General features: G+C 40.4%; 2 protein-coding genes across 4 annotated transcripts in view; one reads left to right on the top strand and one right to left on the bottom strand.

Moving 5' to 3' along the window:
* Window positions 1-22604, bottom strand: part of PIGF (phosphatidylinositol glycan anchor biosynthesis class F) — an 81034-nt gene that overhangs the window by 26654 nt on the left and 31776 nt on the right. Inside the window, exon 1 of one of the 3 annotated variants that reach the window (XM_036334676.1) lies at window positions 313-416. The exons of the other annotated variants lie outside the window; for them this stretch is intronic. The gene's annotated coding sequence lies outside the window, so the exon portion shown is untranslated. Of the gene's footprint in view, window positions 1-312; window positions 417-22604 lie in introns of those variants that run through there. 3 annotated transcript variants of the gene reach the window in all.
* CRIPT (CXXC repeat containing interactor of PDZ3 domain) lies at window positions 497-9229 on the top strand. The gene is made up of 5 exons (XM_036334678.1): window positions 497-651; window positions 4306-4371; window positions 5278-5332; window positions 7677-7780; window positions 8078-9229. The coding sequence occupies exons 1-5, from the start codon at window positions 636-638 to the stop codon at window positions 8140-8142; spliced, it is 306 nt and encodes a 101-aa protein (XP_036190571.1). The 5' UTR covers window positions 497-635; the 3' UTR covers window positions 8143-9229.

The raw sequence follows: 22604 nt of genomic DNA, 5'->3' as shown, positions 1-22604 counted from the left end.
CGGAGACTTCGCGGGAACCGCCTGGCCCCACCGTGAACGGGGTCGCTTAGGACTCAGACCAAACCTCGGCCGGCCGGAGTGCGGGCAGCGGGGCCGAGCTGAGGGGCATAATCAAAAAGCACAGGTGTGGAGACCAGGGGAGACGGAGAGGCAGCCACAGCACGTCAGGCGGCGTCAGAGCAGCCCCTGGGTTACGCGGGAAGGGTGGCGCGGGCGGGCCGGGGGCACAGAGGCTCGCGGGCATCTGGGCAGTTGGCAGGGTTGCTTGCACCCCCCGGAGGCCCGCGTGCCGGACCGTTCGGCTGGGCTTACCTAACTCTCCCGCCCGCCGAAGGGAAGGGGCAGCTACCACCTCCCACCATCAGGTGCGACACTTCGCGCAGGCGCAGGCCTAGGGGGCGGAAACCCTGGGCCGCACAGCCAATCGCGGAAGTGGAGGGGCGGGCAAAGGAAGCAGTCCCGCCTTCCCTCTGAAGTTTATTCCTCCCTTGGCTTTCCAGGTGTCGGAAAGGCCGGCGGAGGGCGGAGAGCCCGGAAGTGGGTTGTGGTAACCCGGAAGGGGTGTCCTTCCCGGGCGTGTATTGTTGTTTTCAAGCTGCTCCGGCTACTGCGACTAAGGGAACAGTCGCGGAAGGATGGTGTGCGAAAAATGTGAGTTAAGGGGTCGCTCTTGCGGGAGAAGGAAGGTAGGAGAATCTAACCGGAGTTCCCCGGGAACTTTGCCCCTTTTCTTTTGGTTCCGCCATTGATCTCTGGTTCTAATCTCTGTCCTCCTGCCCTGACCTTTGATTATTCCTGCCTCACCCCAACGATCATATTGTCCTATATGTTTTGCCTTCCGGATGGTCTCAGTTTTTGTACCTCTTTGTCTATTTGCGTTGCTTCCTCTCAACCCAGAATATCATCCCATACAGCTTCTTGACGGGCTCCCTCACCCCACAGACCCTCAAGGCTGGAATGAATTTACTTCAGATCTCACTCATATGTGGGATATAATGAACAACATAAACTCCTGAACAAAAATAGATCCAGACACTAAGAAACACTGAACAGACAGTCCAACCTCAGAGAGAAGTCAGGGGAGGGAGGGTGGGTAAGAGATCAACCGAAGGACTTGTATGCATGCATATTAGCATAACCAATGGACACAGACACTGGGGCGGAGGGGGCTGGTCCCCCGGGAGGGGGGAGAGAAGGAGGGGCGGGGGTCAATCGGGGGAAAAGGAGACATAGGTAATACTTCAAACAATAAAAATAAGAAAGTAAGGAAGAAGGGAGCACTGACTTGAATACACGTTAACACAGTTAATTTTACAGGTGGTGATTCTACAGTGCATTAATTTTAATGCATTTTTCAAAATTTTGCATCAGAGGTAATCATGAAATGTGTAAATAATCTTCTCAAGTATCTTATCGAATTATTTTGTAGAATCACTTTCTGTGCTTTAAATTATGTGTACAAATATCAGTAGTTCAGATAGTCCTGGACATAGTTTTGATATTACTAGTAGTAAATAACCATACCACTTTAAAAATTAAAAACATTTCTGACAATATTCATTGTACCTGCTACTTTAGACAATTTAGTGAAAACATATCCATTTTAATTGTGGTGAATGCAATGTGTGAGTTCAGAGAAATGAGATGTCTTACTTTTTATATTACCTTGTCAACTAGAGGTAGGGCAATAAGGCATGATGGATTTAGATTTGAGGTATAAGAACTGGAATCTAACAGGAATCAGTTGTGGTCTGGAAGCAAAATTCAACAGTGAGGGTGTTTCCCCTTTAGACAATAACCAACAACCATGAAAAGTACTGGGCACCTGGCACTTGACTGGAAGAGAAAGTTCGGTGGTCCTCAGAAAAACAGTGATACAGTTTGGCATTCGGGTAAAGCTGCTTCTCCTCACTGATTTTGCCATGTCAAGGAAAACGTGGTGTCAGTGAGGGTGGGGACAGTCTCCTTGGTTGCCATTTTAGTTGATTTTTCCAAACTCTTGAGGTCTTTCAGACATTAAGCAATATTCTACACACAATCCCAGATATCCTATTTACCCAATACATTTTCTACACTATTCTGTTGGTTAAGGTTCTTTGGATTTTAATTAACAGAATCTAATTATAGCTCTTTAACTAAAAAGGATATTTGGATACTGGGGCACTTCACAGAAACCAAGAAGGAATGACATATCAGAAATTAAGACAATTCTAGGGTCCTCATGAATCTACTCCCTAGAGCACTGCCATTAACAGGGCCCACCTACCAACCTGTCCTGGTCCCTATATCTTCCATTTCAAATATTCAAATATTCTGGAGAAGCGTGTCTCATTTGCCTAGCTTTGGTTATAGGTTTTTCTCTAGGCTATTCAGTGAATTTATTTAGGGAGAAGGTTGAGTATTGCAAAAATTATTACTAAGAGCTTATTCTTATGGAAAGAGTGGCCAGTTTCCAGTAGGTACGCCTTCCACAGACCTCGTAGCCTCTGATCTGAAGTCTCAAATGAGCCATTGTTTTCAGATAATATTATTAGGATTGCATCTGAGCCTAAGAAATTTAGAAACTCTTCCACCAAAGGGGTTATAAAGTCTTATTGGTATACCAACAGTAAGGCTAGGTTTTGAAAATAAAAGTAGTCTTGTTTTTACAAAAAGGGAACCAAATGTCACAGTAAAGTAAGGATTTAAAAATAAAAACTTATTTTCTCACTGTTATTAAAATATTCAACAAATACAAAAAAAAAAAGTCACTTCAACATTTGCCATATTTAAGCAAATAAAAATACCGATGCCCTATTAAATTTGAATTTCAGGCAAACAACAACTAATTTTGAGTATAAGTATATTCCATGCAATATTTATGACTTAGTTCTGTTTGTTGCTCCTGAAACTACTGTGAGGAGTTCTTTGTCCCAAAGCACTTACTTATAGGACATCCTTTCCAAAAATAAGTATTTGTTGTGTATCTGAAATTTAAAGTTAATGGCATCCTGTATTTTATCTGACAACCGGAAGTCAGTATCCCACCCAATGACTTTGGTACTTTTTTTCAAGAATACCTACAGTATTGAGACAAGGTGGCAGGAGATTCTCACCACTTTTAAAGCAGTCGGTGTAGACTTCACTGGCTTTTAAAAGAGTCGTTCCTCCCGATAGTTGCCACCCAGTGATTCTAATGCCAGCCTAGAAGATTTCTTATTTTTGACCTCACAAACTGTCTGTATGTTTAAAAATAACTGTCATATGCCCAAGTCTCTTTTTCCCCAGCTAGACATAGCTGGCTCTTCTGTGACAGGGTTCGAAGTCCTCTTACGGCAATTAACACAACCCATTTTGTTTATATGCCCCATCGCCACATACCCTCTCCACTGCCTTTCCCACAGAGCTCTCCCGGATTTCCCTAGCCAGGCTGTGTCTTTCTCCATGGCATTTCTCCTAGTATGTTACTCTCACATTGTTTCAGCTCTCAATTATTATCCTTTTTTTAGCTTATATTTTAATTGAATGGTTAACTTTTTTTGTTGTTGTTTCTCTGAACCCTTTGAAAATCTGATGAAAGCTATAGGCTCTTACCAGATTCTATAAATACAGAGAATATACCAAAGATTTGTGTACAGTTTCATCTAATTCACGTTATCTCCTATGTCCACTGGTAAAATCCAAGTTAAGGACTACTGTTAGAGAAAGCAGGAAACTCCTTGAAATTTAGAACTTTACCTAACTCATCAGGGTTTTTTTTTCTCTGTATTTTGTATAATGGTCTATACTTGGTATAAATGGCTTATAGATGTTTAGTAAATATTTATGGAATGAACAGATTTATCAGATTTGTTTACCTAGTTTGTTTAAAGTGTACAGAGAAAGCCTATTATAAGCCTACTAGAGACCGGTACACGAGATTCGTGCACTTGCGGTGAGGGGGTGCGGTCCTCAGCTGGGAGCCTGGCTTCTGGCTGAATGGTGCTCCCCCTGTGGGAGCGCACTGACCACCAGGGGGCAGCTCCTGCATTGAGCATCTGCCCCCTGGTGGTCAGTGCACGTCATAGCAACCAGTCGGTCCACCGTTCGGTCAGTTTGCATATTAGCCTTTTATTATATAGGATTATACTATAGATTTTACTAAGAGTCTGTTATATATTGCCCATAGTTAATAGCTTAAGTCTCAGTTCACTGGCCCTGACCCCAGCATTAACAGGATCCTAATATAATATGTCTGTTGAGACCATTGTGAACTTTGGACAATATAATGTATTTCTTAGATAGTAAATACTAATTCCCTTTACTTTTACTATCTTGTTATAACAGGTGAAAAGAAACTTGGTACTGTTATCACTCCAGATACATGGAAAGATGGTGCAAGGAATACCACAGGTATTTTTCCTTTTAGAACACAGAAGTTGAATCCCATACTTTCTGTAAATAATGTTTTAACTTAGATTATTTGTAAAATGAAATGTTATATGTACAAAGTATTTCATTTATTAAATATTAAATTGTATATGGATCCCCCAACAATTTAATATCTTATATAGCTCTCTCAGTTACATTTTGGGGTTCCTAATTTGGTTGGCAGGAGACAGTAAAATTATTAAATGACTTTCAAGCAATAAGTATATCATAGTAATTGATTTGATTCAGCTTAATTACAGTTGGTATCTAATCCCCATCTTCTTATCTGATTTTTTGTATTCTTAAACAAATCATTTAAATGTTTTCACCTTCTTACCCATTTTTTTGGTGTAAGATAATTTATTACAAGACTAGCCAATATCACCTTCCTAATTAAAGTTCTGCTTTGAGTCTGAGAAATAAAATGATTGTGTTTTATCTAAATTTTTATTGTTTTCCTAATAAATAATTGTTTTCTATTAAGTAATATCTTAAGAAGCTGGCTAGTAAATGAGGATTTTTGAAAACTTTGATATAAACTAGTCTACTGGTAGGGGGTCAGAAAGGGAACTTTTTAATTGTTTAATGCAGTGGTTCTCAACCTTCCTTATGCTGCGACCCTTTAATACGCCGGGTACTCGTATGTGGGCGTATCTGTATGTGGGCGGACCCGCCTGGAGATGGATAAAGGAGCAGTGTCTCGGTTCCTAAGACCATCGAATATATGTGTTTTCCGATGGTCTTAGGTGACCCCTGTGAAAGGGTCGTTCAACCCCCAAAGGGGTTGCGACCCACAGGTTGAGAACCACTGGTTTAATGGTATTTGTATGTATTATTTGTGACATGTGTAGAAATAACTCACTGAAATACATGTATGTTTTGACATAGAAAGTGGTGGAAGAAAACTGAATGAAAATAAAGCTTTGACCTCAAAAAAAGCAAGGTAGGCATAAGAGCATCTATAGACAATCCTATATAATAAAGATGTAATATGCAAATAGTCGTTACACCTTGACCCACCCACCGTGTAACCACCCACCGTGTAACGACCAGATCACAGATCAGTAGGAGGGTGGGGCATCAAGCTACAAGCGGGCTGCGGAGAGCTACAGGAGGGGGCAGGGCAGCAAGCTATGAGGAGGGGAGTGGGGAGGAGGGAGCTACAGGAGGGCAGCAGCAAGCTACTGGCACACAGATTCGTGCACAGGGCCACTAGTAATATATAAAATTGCCACTTTTTAACGTCAAGCTTACTTCACTTGACGTCAGGTGAATTTGGTGTGCATCATTCTATTGTGATAAAGCAGGTAGTTCCTAGCATGCAAAACCAAGCTTTATGTTATAACATGCTGGTTTCTCCCTGTTCTTCCTCACTATATCAATATCTGAAGATAGTGCTATGGTAATTTTTTAATTTCATCTGAAAACATGACTTTCATGTTTTCTAGTTTTTAATTATCATGCAAATCACAGGTAACAGAGAAATGTGAAAAGACCACAAGTTCTGGAGTCAGACCACAATTTGAATCTAGACTCTGTCACTGTCTAGCTCTGTGACCTTACACAAGTTAAGCCAGTTGCTTAACTTTTCGGAACTTTACTTTTCACCTGAGAATGGAGATAAAAATGTCCCCCCACCTTAAAAACAATTCTTGACACCATGCTTTATAATATCCAGTCTTAAAAATCCCATGAACTCTCCCAGCTGCCACCCCATTTCCTGCTTCCCTTTACAGCAGTTTTCAAAAATCTTATCTAGATACTTTCTCAGTGCCCTTAAGTTACAGTCTCCTTCAGCCATTCTAATCAGGCTTTTATCCCAACCACATCCCTGAAACTCTTCTTGTCAAGATCACACATGACCTTTAAACCGATGTCTACTTCTTTATTTTTACCTTACTTAATCTTTTAACAAGTCTTTATTTTGGAACCCTTTTTTCTTTTGGCCCAGGAACACCATACTCTTCTTTCCTCCCAACTCACTGGCTGTTTCTTATCAGTCAAGTGCCCCTGGACTCAATCTTAGACTTTTTTTTTTAATATATATAAATTTATAATTTCTCCTCATTGACTTTAGTCTAATAGCTTTAAGTTCAAACTATCTGTTAAGGACTCCCAAATGTATTATCTCTAGTTCTGACTTCTCTGAGCTCCAAACATACATCCACCTGTCTACTTGATTTATCCAATTGGATGTCTAACAGGTAACCTCTTTTTCAGTTTTCTAATCATAGTTTTCTCATCACTGCACTTTGTCCAATCCAGTTGTGCAAACCTAAAAGCTAGATTCCTCACTGGTTCCCTCCTTTTCCTCACTTCCCATACCCATCAGCTAGCAACATATAACCCGAGTTCACCTGCTTTTGTGCATCTCACTGTTATTCCATGTCCCAAACCACCATTATTTCTTTTCTTTTTTTCATTTCTTAAATATTTATTTATTTATTTATTTATTTATTTATTTTTTCAGTTGATCAGCAGCCTAGCCAGGTTCTCTAGCCAGGATCTCCAGCCAAGTTCTGTCCCACCATTATTTCTTACTTGGATACCTTAATTCTCTATCTCTCTGCTTCCTCTCTATTTCCTTGTAAAGTCTTAGAGTAACCAGAACAGTCCTTTAAAAGGCATGTAACTTCTTTGCTGAAAACCTTCATTGGTTTTCTTTTACATTGAATAAAATCCAAGCCCCCTACCACGTTCTTACAAGGTCCTCTCTGATCTGGCCCCTCCCACCTCTCTGACTTCCTGTTGTAGCAATCCCTACATCAGATAAGCCAAGCCCACTCCCACTGGAAGAGGTTTGTGCTTATTGCTCCCTTCTAGAGCTCACCCCTCAGAACTGGGGAGGGAACTTGCAACCAAGGTGTGTGCCCGTGACCAGGAATCAAACCTGCGACCCTTCAGTGTACAGGCCGACACTAAAACCACTGAGCCACACAGGTCAGGGCTCCATAATATTAATATTAATATATATATGTGTGTGTGTGTGTGTATATATATATATATATATATATATATATATATATATATATATATACACACACACACACACATCAGACAAATAGATCAACAAATACATTGGCTATAAACTGGTTTGGGATTAAGTAAGCATACAGCTTGCATGGAAGGGGTAGAAGTGTGCAGGCATTTTATAGAGTAACCAGAGCTGGTAGAGTTTGACAGAGGGAATTGAGAGCATGGATTAATCCCATTTGTTGTTCAAATGAGGTTATTTAAGAGTGTTTCTATGGGATTATACATTCTTCTTTCTTTAAAAAAATCTATAGATTTGATCCATATGGGAAGAATAAGTTCTCCACTTGCAGAATTTGCAAAAGTTCTGTGCACCAACCAGGTTCTAATTACTGCCAGGGCTGTGCGTACAAAAAGGGTAAGTTTAATACTTTCTATTCATATCAAACTTATTTTATTTGGTATTGATTTGGATAATATAGAAAAAGGAGTTGCCTTTATAAATTCTATTGTAGTTAAATCCTTCTTATTTCTAAGGCAAAATAGAATTTGTTCATCATTAAAAATATATATTGCCTTTTTCTGTTTTCTGATGCTATAAATTATGGTTTTAGCTTCAGAATTGACTTAAATTAACCAAACCATTGTTTTAGATATTTATTGATATTATTAGTTGGTATTGTGATTTGATGTTCACGTGTTTTCTTTTGTTTAGGCATCTGTGCAATGTGTGGGAAAAAGGTGTTGGATACCAAAAACTACAAGCAAACGTCTGTCTAGATGTATTGATGAAGATTCTGTCTTTCTGTATGATTTTGCTTTCTGCTTTAAATTTTCAAAGCATATCATAAATGCTCAAGTTACAAAATAACATGTTTTAAGACTATTAAGTTTAAACCAGGGAAGTTGATTCATTCTTTTGCTCTCTAGAAGTTCTGAATAGCAACAATGGAACTAATCTGCCTTACAAGCATCTTATTGAACTAGAATAAGAGGCAAATTTAACAACAACAAAATATTGTCCCAGTTCTGTAGCACTTTTTATTTCACAATATTCATATAATTCTTATTATCCTCTTCCTCTACCTTATACTTACATATATTGTGAAAGTGAAAAGGGGATTATTGATATTTTCTCAGAACTTGGCATTCAGATTTGTAATTTCCCCCTCATTCCCTTGTTGGTTGCCTAGTTCTTAGAATCAGCAGTCCCTTAATTAATTGCAGCTTCACAGGGTATTTAATTATCTGAGACCACAATTACTGAATGGTTCCTTGGAAATTAGCCAAGACCCAAATCAAACACAAGTTCTATTTATGATTTTAAAATGTTTGTTCTTGAAGTCATAGTGCTAGTACCTTTTATATGAGAATAAGAACATAAGGGGTACTCCATATATATCCAAATGAATACACTGGATTTCAGAAAATACATGTTCCACACATAACCTGAAATTTACACTATTATGAAAGCCAGAAGAACAGTGTTCATTATGATGATATATAATAGAAATGAATCACTACTCTTTGGGAAAGTTTTTGAAGCAAAAATGAAACTTCTTTAACCTCCCCCCCCCCCCCAAAAAAAAAAACAAAACAAAGCAAACATTTTGATTCCCAATATATATATCTTCAAAGAAAGATTTTTTTTAATGCTACTTTCAGAGGTTTAGGACTTCTGCTTTGGAAATCTGCAGCCTGCTAGGGGAGACCAAAAAAGTATTCCCTATTGCAAAGTATAGTATGTGTAAATACTTATAACTATAAAATGTGTAGAATAGATAACATGATATACATAGTATAGATATTGCATTTTTATTTTTAAATTATTATGCAAAATAAAGTTTTAACTGTTTAAGTTTTAAAATAGTGTTTCTGGGATATGTTGTTATTAATATCTAGAAAAATCACAAGGATAATGTAAAATATAATAAATAGCAATAGCTGTGAAGGCAGGAAGTATCTTGTCATGCTTTAATCAATTTGGGACTTTTAGTTAAAATCAACAAACGGAACCCAGTTAGAGAGTGGCCCAGATACATTAAAAGTTGGGTTGGCCACCCTAACTGGTTTGGCTCAGTGGATAGAGCATCAGCCCTGAAGATTGAAGGATCAAGGGTTCGATTTCAATCAAGGGCACTATCTCAGTTGCAGGCTTAATTGCGCCTTGGTCCCAGTCCTGGCTTAGTTGGGGCTTGAGTGGGAGGCAACCAATCGATGTGTCTTTCTCACATCTCTTTCCGTTTCTCCCCCTTTCACTCTCTTTAAAAATCAATGGAAAAAATATATCCTCAGGTGAGGATTAACAAACAAACACAAAAGTTGGGTCAGCCAACTTTGGGAAAAGTACATTTCTCAGGTACTAACCGAGATCTGGACTTCCACAACTCACATTAAATATCAATAGAACATGTAGCCATCAAAATGATATAACAATTCTACATGCTATATATGCAGAACTTTGGGTATATACATAGAAAACATCTGGAAGCTATTAATACTGTCCCCCCCCCCCCCCCCCCCGTGGAGTGGAACTGAAGGTTGAGAAAAGAGAGACTTAACTCTTTATAGCCTCATGCCAACCACCTAGTATTTTTAGCTCCAAGTTTCCTTAGCTGGGGAGTACTGATAATCTTAGTATCCTAGAAATATATATCTACATATACATATGTGTTTTTGTTTTAAGGATTTTAAATAGAAGAAATATATACATTGTTCTGCACTTTGACTTTTTAAAATGTTTCTCATATTTGCTTTATCATTTTCTCTCTATCTTTTGTTATATATTTTTTCCTTGGCCCATTTGAGAGTATATTGCAGATATCATATACTTTACCCTTCAATACTATATCTGTACTTCATAAGAACAAGCATACTAAGTACAGTTATGAAATTCAGGAACTTAGCATTGATAACAGTACCCTTGTCTACAGTCCCTCTTCCAGTTTCATTTGTTGTTCAATTGTTTGTTTATTATAGCTTCTAGTTCAGGATCATATGTTACTTTATCATGACTCTTTAGCCTCTTTTTGTCTTTTGTAGTATTAATGTATTTGAAGAATATAGGACAGTTAAAGCATAGAACATCCTTCACTTTGGCCTTTCCCAATGTTTCTTTATGTTTAAATTAAGTTATGCAGTGTGGGTTGAAATACTATGAGTGATGTCACATCCAGTCTCACAGAACTGCCTTATTGGTAATGTTCACTCTGATCGCTTAAGACAGATGTGGCCAGTCACTGTGTAATTATTGTTTTTCCTTTGCAATTAGTGGTTAATTTGTGAGGAGAAATTTTTGAGTCCATGTTGATATTCTATTTCTCATCAAACCTGCCGCAGCTAGATTAGCACCCTTTGATGATTCTTATCTGAAAAACATTTTTACTGTGATGTTTACAAAATTGTAATTTTTTAACTACATCATTTTTTTGTGTATTAATTAGTTGTCATTCTATAAGGAAGAGTTTTCCCTTTATCGGTGTAGAATAAATGCTTTTTCCCCCTGGCTATTTGCATGTTAGCTACAGATGGATGCCTCTTTACCTCAAATACTTGTGTATTTCCTAAGAACAAGGATATTTTCTAATATAACCATAGCACAGTTATAAAAACCAGAAAATTAACATTAATGCAATAATATTTCCCATATTTCACTAGTTGTTCCACTAATGGGCTTCTTTTTTTTTTCTTTTCTTTTTTTTTTTAACAAAGCTGGGCCAGGATCCAATCCAAGATAATACATTAACATTTAGCAGCCATGTCTCTAGCCTCCTAGAACAGTTCCTCAGTCTGTCTTCCAAAAATGTCAAGCTCATTAAAATATAGGCCAGTTATTTTAGAATGTCCCTTAATCTTAGTTTTTTTTTATGTTTCTTAAATGATTAGGTTGCATTTTGGGCAGGAATGTCCTAGAAATGATGTGTCCTTTTCAGTGCATCATCATGGTGTCAGTTGTCCCATTTCAAGGTGGAATTTCATTCGTTTCAGGCGATGTTGGCTAGATTTCTCCACTATAGAGTTTCTTTTTCTTTTCTATTGAATTAAGCATTTTGTGGGGAGATACTTTGAGACTGTAAATATTCTATTTCTCAGCAAACTTTTACACCCTTATTTAGCATCCAGTAATGTTTCTTGGCTGAGTTAATTGTTACTCCAATTATTGCCAAATGGTGGTTTTTCCAATAATATCATTCCTTGTACACTTATTAGTTGGCATTCTATTGTAAGGGAAACTTTTTTTCTTTTTATCACTTATGTTAGCATGAACTCATGAATTCCTATTTTATTCAGTCTGTTACTCACATTTGTTTTGATGTCAAATTGTCCCAGCTTTGGCCAGTGGGAGACCTTTCAAGCTGGCTTTTGGGTCTTTTTGGCATGTTCTTACCATTTTTTGAGAAATTCCTTATTTTCCAGCATAAATGTTCCAAGTTTATCTTACTGTTTTATTTTTTATTTCCCCACTCAGCCCTAGAATCAGCCATTTCTCCAAAATTCCCTTTTCTTCTGGAGAATGGTGTTTAAAATCTAAGATCTGGGCCTGCTGAAATGTCATTGACTCTAGAAAGAGCAAGAAAACATATATATTAAAAATTACGAGTTTTATTGCTATCTCCAATTCCAATCCACCCCCACAGGGTTCTTCCTTGCTTTTCCCCCTTCCACATTTGTATCTTCCACAGTAAGAACCGTAGCTCCCAACATCATCAATATAATTACTCATTTTTCATATTGGTCTTGTATTTTGTAATCAAATATAATTTTAAGTTTAAAAAAAATCTTGGTAAGCCCACATGCGAATATCATTCATCAGTATGCTATTACAGAAAAAAAATGTGGAAACTTCTGTACATATGCTGCCTCCCAGATAAATTTGGCAAATGAACAAATGACACTAAGTACTTTTTTCAATTCATCTAACTTTTATTGGACCTCTACTTTGTTCTTATCCTTAGTCAGATTGCTGTTATTGGCTCTAAAAGTTTTGCTTATAAGCAAGAAATTGATAACCAACCCATCAAATTAATGTAAAATTGTAAAAGAAAGATGTGACAATAAGAACACGGAAAATACAATGAAAGAACAGTGACTAAAGGAAGAGGCTGGTTCAAAAGCAACAATTCTAGAAAAAAAAATCTAGGAACAAGACTAAGGTAGTACTAGGAAAATGGAAATGAAAGGAGAATTAGGAAGACCTGATGAAAAGACGATTTGACAGGATTTATTGACAATTTGGGGGGAATGAGAAGAAGGTGAGTCCAAGTAGGTCTCACTTAGATGTGGTAATAGTATATTTTTCCACCATATGGCAGTGGTGTTCTGGGTTTTCCATCTTGCTAAAAGATTTACAGTTCAGCAACTTAAAGATCAAATATGCCCTCACTGGTTTGGCTCAGTCGGCTGCGGACTGAAGGGTCCAGGGTTTGATTCAGGTCAAGGACACGTGCCTGGGTTGCAGACTCGATCCCCAGTGGGGAGCATGCAGGAGGCAGCCGATCAATGATTCTCTCTCATCATTGATGTTTCTACCTCTCCCTTCCTCTCTGAAATCAATAAAAATACATTTTAAAAAAAGATTAAATAGAAGGGGGAAATAGGGGACATCTGTAATAGTGGCAACAATAAAAAAAGAAAAGCTCAAATAGATGGACTTAAGTTTCCAACAACAATGAACAAGCTACCCAACAGAGAAACTTAACCATACAACAATAATAATCCTGGAAAATATTTATTTACATACATACATATGCATGTAAGTATACACAATTTATGTATGTATGTAAGTTTTAAATCTATATATATAAAAGCCTAAGTGACCATTACAACTGGACAACCAGATGACCAGCTGGTAACTATGATGTGCACTGACCACCAGGGGGCAGTGTGCAGGAGCTGCCCCCTGGTGGTCTGTGCGCTTCCACAGCCAACCTCCCATGGCTGGCCAGCCCCAATCGGTCCTGATTGGAACTGGGTGAGACAGTTCCAATTGGCCCCTATTGCAGGCCAGCCCAAGGGACCCACCTGTGCACGAATTCATGCACTGGGCCTCCAGTATGTATATAATTAAACTGGCAGGAAAGTAATGATGATCCTCAGAAGCCAGAAACAGGGAAAGTGCAATTTCAAAGGGTAAACTAACACCAAAGTCATATTTTAAAGGGCACCACACACATGGAAGACAAAACCATGGGCTGGGGCAAGGTGGAAAGGTTAGGTTATTAACAGATCATCTACGGTTGCTTTTGTGTATAATGGCAGAGTTGCAAAACCTGAAATATTTACTACCTGGACCTTTCAGGAAAGGTTTGCTAACCCATGTTCTAAATAGTTCTAGAAATGGTCAGCATTTTTGGAAAAATCTTGGATTGATACGGAAGGTTAGTGGCTACACAGTAGTAGTACAATGTTTTCCCAGGCTATTTTTATTGTTTCTTAATTCCTTAATCACTTAATGGACTCAATTTAGGACAAGGAGTCACGCAGACATCTCTAAAGATTATCTTTCTGGCACAGGCTAAAGCATATATTATTCTACATTGATAACTAAACTATTAAGCAATTTGATCTAGATTATTGTTTACAGTGTAACCCAAATGCCTTTAGTTTGTTCTGGATATTTACCCAAGGATTATACCTTCTTACTTCGTTCACTCAGGAGTAATATAATGTAATTAATATCTTCTGGGATATGGAATGTTTGGATCTTTCTCCAAATACACCTCTGATTTGTTTCCATGACATGGAGTTGGCCTTTCGGCAATATGGTTGAGGTACCCCAAACAGGACATTAATTTTCACTCTTCACAGCAGGAGAAATATAATCCTACTTCATGACTTAGTGAGCAAAGAGCCTCCTAACTTCTCACACTATTTTTTAAATAAAATAAATGTTAATTTGTTTTGTTGTTGTTGATCATTTGCAACAAACTTGTATTTTCAAGGAGCTCACACCATACTCAGGTGAGCGTACTCGGCTAAGGCAGCCCATTTGGAGCCTTAGCCAAGAGTTTAAAAATAAAAATGCATTGCTTGCAAAAGCTCTAATTGAGCACTCTGGTGTGTCCTGTGTAGTTTTGCCAACAAACTCTTCTTTGCCTGAAATACAGAATCTTTTAAGTTATATGTCACTCTCTCTCCAAGAAGCCAGTGGGGGAGACGTTGTGGCTTTTGCATTGTGTGTTCCTCCCCTAGACTCCCGATTCAAATAGCACAAGTTTAGAAACATGGAAGTAGAAACTTCTTGCCTGGACGTGCAGCATTTAGCTTTTTGAGAAAAGTGTGTGCTCATAATTACCAAATTTGAAATGTATAGGCATCATTGCTACTAGAAATTTGAGGTTGGTTTAGAGCCAGATCAGCTGCTCCCGACTCCCTCTCCCTCTTAAGAGGTATCCAGCCTGTCTGGCTGCTCAGAGCCATCATGTCCCGTAGTCCTGGTGTTTCTTACCTCAGTGCCATCTGTTCCTTCTTGCCCTACCCAGGCAGCCTTTTCTGACACCTCAAGGCTTAGTGAGGTGTTCTGCCTCTGTCCCAGGGAAACCTGCATTTTCCCCATCATTGAGATCATTCCTTCACCTGTCTTTGCATGGGCTCCTCCCTCCTCCAACTGAACTATAAGATCCTTAAGTCCAGAGATCATGCCTTTTTGTTGTTGTTAATCCTCATCTGAGGATATTTTTCCATTGATTTTTAGAGAGAGAAGAGGTGGGGAGACAGAAAAAGAAACATCGATGTGAGAGAGAGACACATTGATTGGATGCCTCCCTCATGGGCCCTGATTCGGGCCGGGGAACCAGCCTGCAACCAAAGTGCATGCCCATTACTAGGAAGTAAACCCACTACCTTTCAGTCTGCGAGGCTGGTGTGCAATCCACTGAGCCAAACTGGCTAGGGCCCATGCCTTCATGCCATTTTTTTGTTCAACAGACTCTAAAAGTTCATCAAGACCAGTTCCCCAGTATATAGCCCCACATGGAAATTCAATTATTTTGAATGAAAGAATAAGTGAATGAATGAAGGGACTTTAGATCTTGGGGGGAGTAGGGGCAGGAACTTTGGATGTAGAGGCAACTGCCTTTAGAACAGCCCCAAGGACAGGGAAGTTGCAGAGGACCTGCATGAGAGGAAAGCCTCAAGGTGGTGCCTGGCAGTGTACAGCTGCCTCCTCTTCTTATCCCACCTTCCCTCTCCCCACACCCCAGTCTGACTTGCCCAAGAGCCTCTGTATAACACGGTAGGAGCCTTCATCGCTCACCCAATCCTTAGAAAAGATACCTCTATTTCAGTGTTGTGTATGAAAGTCACTTAGCTCCAGAGGCTACACAGCAGGAAATGTTGAGAGCATGTAGGAAAACTGTACCAGTCCTGGGGGTCTTATTTTAATGATTCTATAAAAGTTCAATTTTTGCTCTGTGTCTCATTTCATTTGGGACTGACTTCCTCTTTTGCAGTCATGAAATCTATATTAATTTGTTTATGTGGCAGAATAATATCAACCCGATTCCTTTCCCATGTTTACCCCTCCTCCTTCCTTCACCTCATTCAGGCACTAGCCTATTTTGTGCTTCTTATCTCAGAGGAAGGATATGATAGCAAGAGACAGAGGAATAGAGTATCTTCCTGGCTTTTTGTTTTAGAAGCTGCCCTTACAAGAAAGAAGAAGGAAGAGGGGGGAGAGAGGGAGGAGGAAGGGGAAAAAATCAACAGCATAGACAAAAGGTTTGGAAGAAAAGATAATTAGAGTAGAAAGAGTTCCCTACTCCTGGGGAATGAAGTAAATTCCTGGGAAAATACCAAGGGCAGAGATGTCGCTAGGTCCTGTGGCTCACCCTGGAAAGGTGGCACAATCCAAGACGTTTTGGTGGGGCCTAGGAATAGAGAAGACATGTTTCCGCAGCCTCAGGAGAGCCCCAGGAAGATTACAAGACCTCAGAGAAGAAATGGGTGCCCGGTAGGTCACCACTGGCCTTAAAAGGCTTGCAAAGCTTTCCCTGCCCCAGTGAGACACGGAAGCATGTCTCCTTGTGCCCAAGAGGACGCTGGAGAAATGAAGGGTGCTCCATTTGCTGAAGGAATCGGACAAACAGGGTGAAGGACGGGTCAATAAATACCAGTGTGGAAGGGTGCCCTTGAGGACCCGTTCCTCACTCCACCTCCTCCCCTCCCCCTACTGCATATCTTGGCACCTCATTAGCCCCTCCCAGAAACTAGACACAATCTTAGGGAAAGGGGAGGCTGAAATCAAGTTCACTGAGATCAAGTTTCTGATAATGCAAAGAAATGGAAGCTTGAAATAAAATTCAGGTTGTGTTTATGTACATTTGTGAACTAAGGGATATATCCACTCCTTGCTTGTAGTTTATATCCTAGGATGACATTTCCCATAGAGGAGCAGTGCTCAGAACTAGCCACTTACATGTCTTCCTAACTAGTTTTAAGTTTCTAGAAACCAAATGGTGATATACTATCCAATATATGCCAAGAAAGTGGGGCCAATAACTGGGGAACAAGTTCTCTCCTGATGGAAGGTGTCCATATCCCTGAGATGAGGATGAAGTCAAATGATGACAAGTGTGAACACTGCCTTTGGACATCAAACAAATGTTTTTCTTAAACTCAAGCATCATGGTAACTCTACTTTTAGTATCAGCTAATTAAGAAAACACATAACAAAAAGTTAAGATACATTCACTAACATTGTAAGTTAATTTCTTTTATTCATCACAACATGTATGCATATTTGAGGAATAAGCCATATGAATGAGCACATTTTTTCATCCAGTCTACAGTCAGAACATGCACATGGGTTGCAGATCCCTTGAGGTACACAGCTCTCAGGGGTCTGAAGTTCATCAGTTAGGATCTGCTGGGCCAATTAATTTGAAGTTGGTCTTAGTTGGAAAATCCAATTGTAGGATGGCAATGTCTTGCATAAATATTTCTGTCAGTCTTCCAGCCTGTGGGCTCTGGCAGAAATAATAGTTTGCTGCAAAACCAATCACTCCTTTTTGTTTGCAAAGTCTCCATACCAGTTGAATCACAGCTTGCTTTTCACTTCTCATAACACCTTGCAACATCACAAAATATTTGCTGAAGTTTGTGAAGGGCGGCTGCAGAAGAAGTAAACTGAAAGAAGGCCTGCCTTTACTCCCACCGTCAGCACCTTCTGTTCTCGCAGACCGACAGGCAACTCGAGAGCCCTGACTGCTTCTCCAGATTAGGACAACTCCTGGCACCAGGGCTGGGAGCAAGAATGGAAGCAAAGGAAACAGGGAGTTTTGCAGGTGCCAGTACGTAATATTGTCACTTTGCGGAATTGAATTTATAAATGACTTCATGAAGGTGAATTGCTATGGAAACCAGCCTTCTCAACTTTTATGTAAGTAAGACTAGTTGGGCCATTTCTATTTGGGAGTATAGAATCTGAGTTTAATGACTAACTAACTGCCCATGCTCTAACTCCTAGTTAACTGGGCTCATATAATGCTAGGCCAGGAAGGAACCTTAGCAATTATCTATTTCCAACTCCCAGGTTGATAGATGGGGAGCTGAGACTTGCAGAAGTGAAGACACGCAGTTACTGTGTGTCTGACCTGAGCCCATGTTTCCTCACTTAGTTTCCTAGTGTTCTTTTCTTTATACCGTGCTGCCTTTCTGAATGGCCTCAACTTCAGTAAGTGGGTGAGAGAAATGGGACCACAAGTAGACATAGGGCCACCCTCACTTCTTATTGAGATATTAAATCAAGTCTTATTTATAGGTTGCTGCCTAAGTATGTAAATTTCTCCATCAGCGTTATTATGGATTCCACATTCCAACTTTTATTTACCTAGAATATGGATGGAAGGACAGTGTGGGGAGGTAGGGAGTGATCTGAGGAGACTTGATCATGTTTCCAACATAAACCATATGTTGATGAACAGTTTCAAAGAATTAGAATGTACCAAAATCATTTGAACAGAAGGTAAACTTACTTTAGTGATTCAAAAACGAACCTTTAGGATTTTTCAAGACCTTGTTTCTTGAAGAATGATGCCCATTGCATAAATACATGCAGAGTCGGCAAAGAGCTTTCCTCCCAGAGCACAGCCTTGAACTGTTAGGAATCTCCATAGGTTCTCACAGAGAGGAATGTCAGAGGCATAGAGTATTTCGTACTATCTTCTTAAAACCAAATCAAAATCAAAGTTTTAACTAAACAGTGAAATTAAAAAATGTTTTAGAGTATTATTTTATGTTAAGGTGACATATGACTTAGTCTCCAAAAATCTTTAAGTCTTTAGTGTGTGAGAATCACCAGGGGAGGAGATCTTATTTAAGTGCAGATTCTGGTTCAGGATCTCTGAGATGAGACCCAAGATTCTGCATTTCTACCAAGTTCTCAGGTGGTGATGATGCCACTGATCCTTGGGCCACACCTTTGGTAGAAAGGACTAGTTTACCTGCCATCTCCCTAAATGTGTTTTCTATGAAGATCAACTCTGATTTTCATATCTGTGACCACCCCACTCAGCATCATGTTGGCCTCTGAAGTCCTAGTACTCTTATATTTATGTATATAATCTACAGGAATTTAGGTACTGCTGTGTATTATGTCCCATATGTGTATGTCTTATGTGTTCAACCAGATTGTAAGCTCATCTATGTCTGCTCAGCCCTATGTGTGAATCAAGAAGTACTGACTCATAAATTGAAGATTATTTCCTCCTCACTTAAAATGCTACAGCCCAGCTTATTAATGAGCTCAAGACGTAAATGTCTGGTCTAAGAGCCAATAAGTCTATTCTGCCTCTCATCACCTTCCCATCCCTGCCCCTACTGCCCCCCCCCCCGCCCCCAGTTGACTTTTTAGAAACCTATGGCTCTGCAGAGAGTTCTGATTGGGTATGTGATAATTGAGGGGAACACTATATAAAGTGTATGGTTGTCTAACCACTAAGCGGTATACCTGAAACCAATATAAAATAAAATTGAGCCCTAGTTGGTTTGCTCAGTAGATAGAGCGTCGGCCTGTGGACTGAAGGGTCCTGGGGTCTATTCTGGTCAAGGGCACATGCCCGGGTTGCAGGCTCAATCCCCAGTAGGGGACATGCAGGAGGCAGCCAATCAATGATTCTCTCTCATCATTATTTCTATCTCTTTCTCCCTCTTTCCTTCCTCTCTTAAATCAATAAAAATATATTTAAAATAAAAGAATCCTGTATAGGCTAATATGCAAATTGACCAAATGGCGGAACAACTGGTTGCTATGACGTGCACCGACCACCAGGGGGCAGACGCTCAACGCAGGAGCTGCCTCCTGGTGGTCAGTGCACTCCTCCTGTGGGAGAGCTAGAAGCCCCTCCTGCCTCCCTGGCAGCACTAAGTATGTCTGACTGATGGCTGTCAGTCAGATATCCCCCAAGGGCTCCTGGACTGCAAGAGGGCACAGGCCAGGCTGAGGGTCGCCCCCACCCCCTGCCGCCGAGTGCACAAATTTCGTGCACCAGGCTTCTAGTAAATAAATAGAATTGAAAGAAAACAATAACAATCAGTTGGGGGTGGGGGGAGCTGTCACAGCCAGAAGTATGCTTATTGATTGCATTAGGCCACTAAAGTGGAAACACTGGGCTATACTGGAAAGGACACAGGCTTGGAGGTCAACAGACCTTGGTTCAGAGTCTTCTACACTGTCTACAAGTTGTGTATTCTTTAGAAAACTTACTAGAAATTTATTTCTTCATCAGAAAAATGGGATACTTGCTCCTGTGGTTGTTTTAAGAACTATCCTATATAATAAAAACCTAATATGCTAAGAGTCCGACCATTTGTTCAACCGTTCAACCAGTCGCTATGATACGCACTGACTACCAGGGGGCAGATGCTCCACCTGGTAGGTTAGCTTGCTGCTGGGGTCTAGCTGATCAGGACTGGGTCTAGCCAGATATGCCCTGGGGCCCTCCCGTGATCACCCCCAGCCCCGATTGTGCTCCGGTGGGGTCCTCGGCCTGGCCTGCAGGGATCGGACCGAAACTGGCAGTCTGACATCCCCCGAGGGGTCCTGGATTGCGAGAGGGCACAGGCCAGGCTGAGGGACCCCACCGGTGCATGAATCTGTGCACTGGGCCTCTAGTAGAAAATGTATAAAATGCATTGTAAATTGCCTACCAAGGTGCTCAATAAGAGATAGATGTTATAATATCAGCAGAATCGCTTCACACTGGAAATTGAGTCCCTTTGAGAAGCCGCTGGATAGTTTATATGCAGGGCATTTAGCTCCATCTAGTGGCTTGCCACTGCCTAAGCATCCTTACACAACTATGTCTTCCCCTACTACATACCTTTGATGCTCATTTCATTGCTTTATTGATTTCACTCAACAAGCATTTATTGAATGCCTCCTGTGTGCCAGGCACTCATTTGGCTGCTGATGCTATGACAGTGAACAAGATAGACATGATCCCTGCCTTTAGAGAGTTTATGGGCAGGCGGGAAAGACAGAAATTAAATAATTTCCCAAATTTTGAGTTCAAGCTCTAAAAGGCAGTATAAAGGAGTACAGGATCCTGTGAATTTGTAAGAAGACTTCCCTAGGGAAGTGGCATTGAAGGTAAGAAGAGAAGAAGTTGGCTAAGAGGCCACACCAGGCATGCCTCAGCCACCCAGCAGCATCTCTCTGGAAACCTCAACTCATTTTAGGATCAGGATCCTGCCAGCCCATCGGACACTCCAATCTTAAACCATAGCCTATTTCATCAGCCATTTAGTAACCATTACACCTCACCCTATGCAAGTCCCTGTGTATACATCGTCACTGACCTCTGATTATCCATTTACAGACGGTATTCAGAGAGGTTGAGGAACTTAACACAAAATGACATGACAGAGACAGGATTCGCAGGTGGGTCTTTCTGCCCTCAAAGTCCATGTCCTTTCTTCTACTCATGCTGTCTCCCCAGTGCCAAGCTCAGATCTCTTTATTCTGCTGCTTGCATTTGGCTGAACGGAAACCATTAGGAGAGTGAAAATGTGAAGGGAAAAATAATAGCTTTGTGGGTCATCTGTGAAGGGCAGAGAAGAAACTGCTGACTTGGCTGGTTATGTGCCATCAGTGTGTCAGAAAAGTGAACCCTAGAGATCTCTTCCATCAGGAAAGAGTCTCCCTAATAATGCTCATTATGTGCTTATGATTTAAAAAGGGATGCAGTTGTGGCTAAATTAAAATGATTTGAGAGATCATTTAGAGAAGTGAGGTTATTCTATGGAGACCTCTAGGGAGCTGCAAGGATCACCAAGCACCATGAACAAAACTCTACTGGGTCAGAAAGTGGCCACAGGGCTGTGCAATGGGGAGGCGACCAGCTGCCCTGGTTTGGTCAGGGCTGAGCGATTTCTCATGGCACAGGACTTTCAGCTTTACTGTCCCAGAGCTCCTGCCAGCAGAACTGGTTGGCTTCAGGCTTAAGGGAGGGCTTGGGTAGAAGACAATAGGACAACTGAGTCAGGCTGGTCTGCACCTTAGTTTCCTCATCTGTAAAATGGGATAACAGTGCCTACCTCCTCAGACTCCATATGAACCATATGAGATAATATGTGTGAAGTGCTCAGAGCAGAGCCTAGCCTAGAAGAATACATAAAGTGTCACCATGTAGCTCTCAGGAAGAGAAACTTGTGTGTTGTCCTGGACCGATCACCGTCTATAGCTGTTTCCCTGTCTTTTAAAGTGGAAATCAAAGGCTCTGCCAAAGCTTTCAGAAGAAACAGAACAGGATGCAATCCGGAAGGAAATGGCGAGCAGTTAGGAATGGGTGCTCTGGAATCAGACCACTTGGGTTATATCCAGCCCTGCCATTTAGATGTTCATTTATTATTTAGCAAACACACACAGGACAGGCCCTGTTCTGAGCATCTGACACGTATCAGCTCATTTGGTTCTCATAGCAATCTTACCAGGTGGGTGTTTTTATTATTCATCCCATTTACAGACGAGGAGACTGAGGCACAGAGAGGTTATAACTTGCTCAACCCACACAAAGAGCCAGAAGTTTGTTGGCATCTCTGCTCCCTGGGTCCCCTAGAAAAGTGGGGATATAAATGATGATACCTACCTCATAGGGTTGCTATGTGGATTTGATAAAATAATCTATAGACAGCCCTAAGCAAAGGGTCTAGAGCATACTAAGTGATGAATACTTAAACATAAAGTACCTTACTTATTTAGAATGACAATACATATATTATTTGCTATATTTATAAAAAAATAT

Source organism: Myotis myotis, unplaced genomic scaffold (assembly GCF_014108235.1).
Source record: "Myotis myotis isolate mMyoMyo1 unplaced genomic scaffold, mMyoMyo1.p scaffold_m19_p_14, whole genome shotgun sequence".
Classification (NCBI taxonomy): Eukaryota; Metazoa; Chordata; class Mammalia; order Chiroptera; family Vespertilionidae; genus Myotis; species Myotis myotis.
The sequence above is the reverse complement of the archived record's forward strand: the minus strand, read 5'-3'. Positions and strand labels throughout refer to the sequence as shown.